Genomic DNA, 10,088 nt, shown 5'->3' with positions numbered 1-10,088 from the left:
AAGAGAGTCCAAACTGAAAAACTTAAGACGTACTTACGGAATTAAGCTTCAGGTCCTGTCGAGTGAGAGAATTCAACCGCTAACCCGACTTCTCTTGTAAGAGTCTTTATTTATTTATTGTCTTCACTATGAGAGGCGATGACTTACGATACAAGATCAATTGTTTCATTTGACGCTCTTTTTAACATTGCAAAACCATAGATGCTACATTAAGCGATTGCAGATGCAATAACCTACCCTCCTCCCACGGTAAACCTGATGTAGTTTTTCTGTGTTGTCCTGGGTACAAACTTCAAACAAGTGAGACTGTGATAGTCCGCGATAGCGTCTTTAATTGCTTGGATGCCTTTTCCTTCTGTAGATATCAATACACAGGTTTTCAGTTTATTAATGTGCTTAATGGGTGTTAGGGCAGAGCTAAGTTTAGAAACGAATGAATTGTTAAAGCTTTTCCTCTCTTCTTACTGACCCCACCCCCCTCGGTACGCAAACTAAAGGAGCTGAGCCAGTTTGATAATCAAGATGTAAAAAAGAAAAACCAAAAAAAAACAAGAGTATCAAAGTGACCGACAAAGGTCCAACATACTTTTGTCACTGATAAAACAGCGAAGAAAATTGATTTTGACTACTCAGGCACGTTAAGGCATGGTTCACTCGCTTGTAGGACATAGTTACGTTAAGAGAGGAAGCCATGGTTTAATGTTACTGAAACTTATATCTTAAGGATCCTTAATTGGTTGAAACGGTTTGCAATGTTCAAATTCAGGTCACGTGAACTATAATTGGATGGTAACGAAAAAAATCTTCTTTTCAAAATGGGGAATACAAAGTAAATTTTAAACTACTTTGTTTACAAATATGTGGCGGAACCTCCCCCATTTTAAAATGAACTTTTTGTAAAGTCACAGAGCAAGCGATGCTATGTGATACTCCCAAGCATTCTCATTTAGTAAACACAGTCATATGACAAACATTAATTACTCTATTGAACGATGAAATTTTTTTCACTCATTAAGAATAGGGATTTCAAAATTCTCTGCGGGGGGTTCTTAAGAGTGGCTCAGCCATGCCTTAACTAGCCTGAGTAAGAGCAACAAAGGCCTTTTGTAGCAGTTGGCAATTTCGACTTTCTCTTTTTCCATTTATTGTTTTGTTGGTGGCCTTCAAGAAAGTCCTCGTGATCTCGTAAATACCGATTTTAGACAGTTTTTTATGCAGGAACAAGAAAAAGAAATCCTAGATTGGGGACAGGTTAATAATAATGATGATAACAATGACGACAATTTGATGACAATGATTCTGGAACTAGCAAAGACGACGACACTAACATTCTTAACAACAGTGACAATAGACCATTTTACAGTTGTAGCTAGGTTACCTAGCCAAAGAATGGAAGAGAGGCTGCCGGTGACCCTACTTTGATAGAAATCTTTGTGCTTTTCTAATGTTAATGGAGACTAATTAGAATTACATCAACACAATTTACATTGATAAAAGCAGTAATGTCTGTATCACTGCAAGGTCACCGGCAGCCTCACAGCCAGTCACAGGCTAGGTCACTGAGCAGACAACTGCAAAATGGCCTATTCAATGAAAATCACAATGGTAATGCAGAGGCGGTTCTAGTGGGTGGGTACAGGGGGTGCGCACCCCCTCCCCTGAGATGACCCGTGGCTTTCTAATAGAACTGGTATTTTGCAAAAAAAAAAAAAAAAAAACGCCAGCAATCAGCTAAGCCATTCCTTAGTAGTTCACCGTCACCTAAGAAAAATTCTGGATACGTCCCTGTAATGCTAATGTTAATTGTAAATGAGGAATAACCTTATCCAGGAGCTCATGACTAGGAGCGAACAACTCCCATATATACTAAGCATATGTCGCGACATTTTTGCAGACCGATCTATTTTAAGACTACTTTTTCTGCAAAAAAACAAAGGCAGTTCCGGTTCGGTGACACTATGACGTCAAGTTAGTTTCTTGTGATTGGTCATTGGGCTCCAGTGGGAGTCTCATTCTCGGGAAATTCAATCTTAAAATAAATCGTTTTGTGAAAACTATAAACGTCGTGGCAGGAATATAGGGCTGTTGTTCGCTCCTAGTTATGGGCCCCTGCTTTAAGCTTAACTAGTTGAGCACAAGAACATCACTAACCGTGGAGTGGAAAGCGAGTGCTCTTGCTATGGTGCGCCGGGTAACCCTCTTCCCTCAAATTCATACATGAAAACGACAATGCCTGGATGCTACAGAACAGGAGCCGGTTGCTCGAAGCCTAGTTAACTCTAACCGTTTGTTAAAGGGGCTAGGTCACGCTATTTTAGGTATATTCGTTTAATTTTGTTAATTATGAGCTCTAAACATCAAATTGGCAGAGCAAGAGTCTTTCACTTGCAAAATCACGGCCACATAACAACTGAGAATGATTTTCCAGCTGTGTAAATGACATTTTGATATAGACTGATATAAATTTGAAAAAAGGTGGGCCAACGTTTTTCAAATTTACCCAAATTCAATCCATTTCAATCCTCTCCAGTTTTGTCCATCCATGTCCCTTCTTGGCTTCCCTGTGTTTTGTTAGAGTTCTTCTATAGTTTTGAACAGTTATTTTGATATTTTAGTTAATTCTATGACCATTCGATCAGTGCTGAAATTGCGTCAAATTGCGTGACCTAGCCCCTTTAAGAAGTGTCAAAACCTATAGGTTTCCATGGTATTTAACGCTGGTTAGCTTTAACCATGCTTCGAGCAACCCGGGCCAGGCCTTTGTCTTGTGAATTTCCAGCTTAAGAAAACGTCAAAAAATTAAGTTAAAAAGGTACTTTTTTTCTGCAGGGTATAACAAAATGAAAAAAAATAAAGCATCACTCGCGTTCAGCTTTATCGCACATTGTTAGAGTTCGTTCTGCTTTCTTTCTTTTTTTTTTTTTTTTGGTTTTATTTTGTTTTTTCGTCTGTTTTTTGTTAAACGACAAAAACAAAAACAGTATAACCATGTGCACTTACCGATGGTTTCATCTATGATATACGGAACGGTATTTTGAGGCCAGAAACCGTGGGGATACTTGATAGCATTGCGGCCACGTGGGTCTTGTTTTATGAACCTCTCAGTCTCGACATCGGAGATAATGTCCCCCAGGATAAGGTTTGTTCCGTTTGCACCTAAGGCTAAAGAGTCTCCAAAGTAAGTACGTGTGCTGTTAGACCTAAAACGGCTTTTTGTTACAGCCTCACCCATGGATGCGACCCGCATATTCCCCGCTTAAAGAATACGACAAACTTTTAGCTGAAAACTTTCCCTGCATTAGCTTATGTTGGAGACACACATGATATGATAGCGGGGCGATTTAGGGATAAAATTGGGGAAAATGACAGGTGGAATGGGGCGAGTCCGTGGAATTACTCCCTATTTCGTGACCAGAACCTAACAGGAAAATGTTGATTGGTCGAGACATGTCATGTGAGCTCAAGTGAGACGTATATGCTTGAATAAGTATGACAGATGCGTTCGACTGGGTTAAAATCAGTCTCGCGCCTTGCGTAATTGAGATCATTGCCAGGTGTTCTCAAAGGAAATTAAATATGCACATTTGACAGAACTGCAAAGCGACTGCTAAATAATACATAAAGTGAAAAGCCCGTGTTTACTCAATGGGTGAATTTTTAGTCAAACAATAGTTCCACTGGCTTAATTCGTTTAGAAATGTACTAAACGCCCCATTTAGTCGCATAGACATCGAAAGGATACTACATCAATCGATGGACAAAGCACCTTTGCACGAGGATTTCCTCAAGAAGGAAGAAGAAAAGAAAAAATGGGTAGAATACTGGGTAGTTTTGAGAAGTGCTGTGTTGTATTTTTACGACGATCAAACAGATTTATGGCATGAGTATTGCCATAAAATTGAAATTACTCCGAGCGCAAAATGTTCGGTGGTGAGGCGTAAGGTATACAGTTACCGTTTTAAATTAGTCACCAGTGAAGGCTCGTGGCTTCTTAAATGCCAGACGAACCTTCAAAGACATCGGTGGATGCATTCAATCGACGTAGCAGTGCGGAGAATTTCTTTCGACGCAACAGACGTCGCTCCAGCAATGGCCATGGCACCACGTGGTTGCTATGAAGAAGGATTGTTCGGCAGGAGTGTGCTGCGGGAGATAAGGCAACGAGAAGCTACCGCCAGCTCAGTGGGAAAAGAACGTAACAACAATTCGTCGCAAGAAAAGGAACTGATCTTCAATACCGAAATCTGCCAAGGTATCAAATGTGAAACGCCAAAAGTGAAGGAAAGTATTTATGGTGATAAACAAACTAGTATTGCTTTGAAAGCCGGGAATGGTGATAGCGTCGGCTCTAGTGATGCTGACATTGGAAGCCCACGAGAAAATCTCGCTTTCTCGGATGATGAGGTCAGCATCGACGGCAGAGCAAAACGACACAACACAGCTCAAGCTAAATTAATCCTCGTTGAAAGTGCCCACAAGCTGTCGACTTCAGTAAGCGATTGAGTTTGTTCAAAGTTAAAATATAACACCTGGAAACAAAAAAACTTACACTAGCAGTACTGTTGTTTCGTCTAGAATTGCTATCATGGGTAATTTCTTTTTTTGTTAAAAACCTCGATCGGCTTTTATTTCTGTTGTCATTATGAAGGATGGTTACTGTAGTTCCACTTTAAGTTTTCTTGCGTATACAAACTGTAAGTTTAAATTGATGCTTTTAGAAAAATGCCAAGATGTCATTTTTGTCTCTTAGGAACTCTCGGAACAAGAACATTAAAATGTCACTTTGTTTTGTCTTTAAATTGTTGGACATTTCAGAACGGTGGAACTGTCCAGAAGCCTCCAAGCTTTTTTTTTGTTTTTCACTTTGTCGTGTTTCATTACATAAAGAAAGTCCAAAATGATTTCTCGTTAAAAATGACGTATGGCGTAATCATATCGTCGAATTTTAAAAAGTGAATTTCGGTTTTAATTGGATTTCATGTCCAGAGTCAATTAATTTATTAATACATCTTCTCAACTGCAAACGCAACTTTTAAATTTGCAATGGGATGTTAAAACATGAAAAACAGTCTGCGTGAAAAAGTTTAAGGAGCAAAAACAATTCCGGTAAAGATACTTTTCAAAGATGATTTATCGACAGTTTTAGTTCAGTGAAAACTTCAAAACAATGATTTTGTGATGGCAGAATGTTTCCTAAAGGGTTTTGCAAGTAAAGAATTAAGAACATTATGTTTCAGTTTTTTTACAATCAAACAATGATTAAATTTTATAGATAAAAACTTGAAAGCTCATGAAAAATTGAATGAATTCAAATATTCTTTATAATTTACTACAAAAAGAACGTATACTGAAAACGAGATGAGCAAAATGTTTAACTGTCAATTACAAATGAAGTGTTGTAATTAAATATTCGCGACTTCAATAAATAAAACACTTTTTAAATGTAAGTTCGAATCATAACGATCGAAAACTGCACCTGTACATGTTTATTTTATAGATGATTTTCACCTGACGTCACAGAAGCCATGTTTGTGTACAGAACAATCGAGGAAAAAGTCTTCTGGGAATTTGACTCAAAAAGGAAAACATGAGCCATGATAGCCCACTGTCGATACATTAAAATTCAGTCCTAAACAAAAGACATCATCTCGAGGCCCTGGGGAATAAACTCATACAAATCCTTACTCATTCCCCAAAGCCTCGAGATGATGCCTTTTGTTTACGACTGAATTTTAATATATTGAAAGTGGGCTATTTGCTATTGTTTTGTACACAAACATGGCCATCTCATCGCGTGATTAAAAACCGTCTTAAGACCTAAACCCAGTGTTTCATGTAGTACGTATTGTGTTAATTGTAATTAGCCTAATTATGTCACGGGAATAACACTGAAGGAATGTTCATCAAAGATGAGTTGTTAAAAAGAAGGCCTTTGTGAAATAAAATTGAATACAAATTGAAGTGAATCGCGGAGGGTGTAAAGTGCAGGTTGCAGGTCATTGTTTTACTAAAACTGAAACAACCCAAATATTTACAAAAATGCTAACATTATGTGAACCCTCCTTTGATAAATCCTGGTTACGCCCCTGTATGATAAATGTCTCTTTCGCCCAACCGTTGGAGTAAGGATTATGTTTATGATAATCAGTGCCAGTCATCTCCCCTCTCATGTTCAGGCGTAAAAAAGTAGTAACTATCCATCTCAAATGAAAGTATTCATTACGTTGTATTCTAACCTTGATTAATCTGCACTTCGTCTCTCTCCGGTGTAATTTGTGATGTATTTCCTAAATAGAATAAACAAGACAAAAAAGGGAGGAACGTGTGTTCATACGGAGCCAGACGTTCTTCGCTTGAATCGACTAATAAAACTGAGATAGACGTTTTCGTAACAGCGAGACAAGGCTATTTCCGACGAGTAAAGTGGCCATTGCCTTTGCAAGTATGCGTGCGACCTTCTCCCCTTGAGATTATTGACTCTTTCAGTCTCCGCCGCAAAGAGACAAATTGCTCATGCTCTATAAGGCAACAAACGGTAATACTAACACAGACTGCAGGGGTCAGAGTGATCATAGTTAATCGAGGGACTGGTTACGAAACCTTAAAACCTTCAAAAGCGAGAACTATGTTGTCGCAATCGATGTTGAATTGACCGTGATAGTGCGCAATCATTTGTTTTCGCTTTCGTTGCGCATAATTTAATCGAAAGATTTGATTGGTTATCTCTCGAAAAATGGTGTGTTTTGTGCACTGTCAAGACCAAAAATAGACAAAAACATGAAACAAAAAGACCGGTCGAGTTTCATAACCATCTCAATGCTTTAACTATGGAGTGATGCAGTGTTGGAAACCTCTTGTCTTTGACGACAAAGGAGGTAAAGATGGCCTTGCTTCAACGTTGGTATAACACCCTGAAGGAGGAAATAACTCTACGCAGTGTTCTGTTTATTGGCAGTGGCTTGGGAATGCTTGTGACCCTTGCCCCCGCGGTGAGCAAATTTGATTGCGTGAAAAGTGGTCGTAGTTTTCGTCACAACTGTTTGTGCGACAAAAGGGTCCTAAAACCAATAATTTCGCAGGATCCGAATTCCGTTTTTTTATGGTAGCTTCAAATTCATTGGCTTTTGCCGAGAGAATTGTGCGATTTCATTGGCTCCACCCTGGAATCACGTGCAATATCAGGGTAGAAAATCCAGCAAAGAAGTTGATTTTCATGACATCTAGAGAAGGAGTTACAATTGAATTAATTAAATATTGAACAGAAATTTGGAGCTGCGGGTTCACTAATCGAACCAGTGTGTTCACTCGCCAAATAGTTATAGTGAACGGAGATTAAATGTTTGCCTTGTTTTTTGTGTGTAATGAACCGTGAATACTTGCCTCCAACTGGCAACCTGTCCTTGCCATCGAACCAACGAGTTCGCCAATCGAAGTTACAAGGTCACCAAGGGAACCAACGAGTTCATTGCCCGAGGTTCAGTAACTTGTTAAGTTATTAAACGAGGAGTTCATTCGGTCAGCAAGCACTTTGTCTAAACACGAATCTGAAACAACTTTAACACAGTACGATACTCGTTGAATTCACAAACCGAGTCGAAGTACTCACTCAGATATTTGTTGGATTCCAGTCGAAAACCATTGCTCTCTAGCGAAGATATTACCGTTCAATTTCTGACTGAACTGACGGAGTTGAAACGAGCTCTCAACGAAACTCCTTTTTCCATTTTCCTTTTGTCTTTTGTGCATTTGCAGAATCTTTCTCTTCTATCAGTTTTTTCGCATTTTTAGATTATAAAATCGTTTCATTTTTACTTCGGGCTCTATTTCTTCGCGTTCTGATCACGTTCTTTCGCCACTTGTGACCACATGTCGTTATGATATCCCGGCGTGCAAGATACAATACCCAGCAATTGTTGCTCTAGCGGGCGGGATACATTCAATTTAGTTAAGGCCAGGTGACTTCTAAACAGGCAATGACAGTAAACGTTAAATATTCTCGAAAACTGGATCTATGTAACAGCACATTTTTCATTTACTGTGATTGCAATAGACCAAATCGGCTAACTCAGTGTTGTAGCCAATTCAGATCTCCCGCGGATAAGATTCTTTGTGTATTGTATTTGCATTAATGTCGCACTCACATTTAAATGATATGAAAATACCTGGAACGAAACGTTTTATTCCCAGAGGGTTTGAATTGGATACAACATTGACTTTGTCGTGAGACTTGATTGTTATTCACTGCACTAGCTAAACTAATTTTTACAAAACGAAAGATTGAACATTACCATTTCCTGCAATCAAATTACATATATTCATTCACATTGATCACCCTTTTGGGGCCCTGATCAGTTATTCAATTTACTTCATGTGACAAAATTCCTTGTGTCCTCGCGCCAAACGGTAGCTACTCCACCTTTCTAATTCACAAGCTTCCCTCGTTGCCACTTTAACGCAAGCTAGTTTGTTAGTTTAAGCAGACTATGATTATCGGTACCCATTGAAAGAACATCGACCAAATCATTTCGCGCAGGAGCCCATAAGCTCTTGTTCCGCGTGAACGTCGCAGGGTACTCACCTGTGTTGGTTTGTCCACCTCCCGGGGGAGGAGTGGGAACTAGAGAGAAAGACAAACAACGTAATAAAAAATAAAAAATAAACCCAAAGCGAAGAAAATCCTCGTGTCATAGGAACATTAGTTGCCCTTTTACAAACAGGCCAGTTTCCTCAACGATTACAGTTTATGCCCTATAAATACTAATGCCTCCATGCACATTTCAGACATTTCTTCGATCTGTCGACTCAACTACGACGCCCTTGCCAATCAGGATATCAGCGTCAATATTTCAAGTGACATTTATTTTGCCTTTCTTAAAATCGTGAGATAAACAGTTCTTAACCATGAGGACTTCAGTCCGTGTCACTAACGTGTCAAACACGATAAAATGCCTTCCAATTTCACAATCTGGCATTGGGTCAATTGGTGATATACACACTGCAGACTGGTTCGAAATTCAGTCAATGTTGAGTTAGTGAAAGTACCCGTAGCGTAATTGCGACAAAACAGCACTCAAAAGCATTTCTTTCCTGAGTCTGTGCACTGCCGAGAAAATATCGTAATGTAGGAAACCTTTTCATGGATCGTATCAACACCCTCCAAAGATTAGAAGTGTACAATGACATCCACGAAAATAATCACGCACTCACCTGGTTCAATAATGACTTTGCCAAGGGCAAAAGAGACTAGCATTGCCACAAAACACAGTATTTTCTCCCAATCGATGTTCTTACCCCAATGATGTCCACTTCTCGCCATAATTTTCAAAATCACGCGACGGATGTTTAGGTTTTTACAGAAAAAGCAATCACAGTAGTCTGTCGCAGTAGTGACCCAAACAAATCAGCCAACAATTATATGACCTTTACTTAATACGATACGTAATGCGGCATTTCCTGTCAAGAGTGTGATACTCCAAGTTATTTTCTCCGCAGAGGCAAAATTCTGAGGAGGCATTAAAAAGATCTGCATTACGTTTACACGAGACTGCTGTTTGTCGTAAAAGGATGAAAATCATCTTATTCTAAATTCTCTCTCTTTTGAGGAGTTACTTCGGATAAGTGTAGCTGACAGGCAAGAAAGGAACAAAATCTAACGTGTTTCTTTGAATTTTGGCAAAACGAAAATTTCAGCCAGACGTAACAGCAATGATAAATCTCTCTGTTATTGTAGTCACTTGTGGTGGTCCGCTCGTATTAATATAAGAAAATCGATATAGTATTATTCAGGATTATTACATCTTGTCCACGAAGAGATTACGCAAAATCTCGCGAAGGCATTTTTGCAGTGCGCACGTACACGGAGTAAAGCGATATGGTATTACACTAATTGAAAACTACCGATGCCCCCTCTTGAACTGTTTTTGCTGTTTGATACCCATGAATCTTTTATCGGATAAGGCTGGGCATTTGAGCTGAAATCAGGAAAACAAATATTTTGTGAGAATTTGAAATGATTGATCCAAGCCAAGCTCTCACCAACCTCCCTCCCCCTCAGGAATGAGGTCAACTGTTAAGAGTTAGCGGAGAGA

At 39.1% G+C, this 10,088-nt stretch overlaps 2 protein-coding genes across 3 annotated transcripts in view; one reads left to right on the top strand and one right to left on the bottom strand.

Moving 5' to 3' along the window:
* Window positions 1-9,835, bottom strand: part of LOC138019211 (enteropeptidase-like) — a 33,989-nt gene extending 24,154 nt beyond the window's left edge. Inside the window, exons 1-5 of one of the 2 annotated variants that reach the window (XM_068865924.1) lie at window positions 9,208-9,835; window positions 8,579-8,617; window positions 6,237-6,287; window positions 3,001-3,162; window positions 238-355 (exon numbers count right to left, since the gene is read on the bottom strand). In XM_068865924.1, the coding sequence (XP_068722025.1) occupies window positions 238-355; window positions 3,001-3,162; window positions 6,237-6,287; window positions 8,579-8,617; window positions 9,208-9,316 (479 nt within the window). In that variant the 5' untranslated portion in view covers window positions 9,317-9,835. Of the gene's footprint in view, window positions 1-237; window positions 356-3,000; window positions 3,163-6,236; window positions 6,288-7,606; window positions 7,852-8,578; window positions 8,618-9,207 lie in introns of those variants that run through there. The other variant, XM_068865925.1, reaches the window with a different exon arrangement.
* On the top strand, window positions 3,613-5,966 carry LOC138018826 (uncharacterized). The gene has a single exon (XM_068865505.1). It carries the CDS (start codon window positions 3,754-3,756, stop codon window positions 4,501-4,503), a length of 750 nt encoding a protein of 249 aa, XP_068721606.1. The 5' UTR covers window positions 3,613-3,753; the 3' UTR covers window positions 4,504-5,966.
* Window positions 9,836-10,088: the final 253 nt, after the last annotated feature.

Source organism: Montipora capricornis, chromosome 10, assembly GCF_036669925.1.
Source record: "Montipora capricornis isolate CH-2021 chromosome 10, ASM3666992v2, whole genome shotgun sequence".
NCBI lineage: Eukaryota > Metazoa > Cnidaria > Anthozoa > Scleractinia > Acroporidae > Montipora > Montipora capricornis.
This window is presented reverse-complemented; position numbering and strand designations above follow the sequence as displayed.

Coding starts and splice junctions, on each gene's coding strand:
- LOC138018826 (XM_068865505.1), top strand. CDS start 3,754: ATGGACAAAGCACCTTTGCACGAGGATTTCCTCAAGAAGGAAGAAGAA.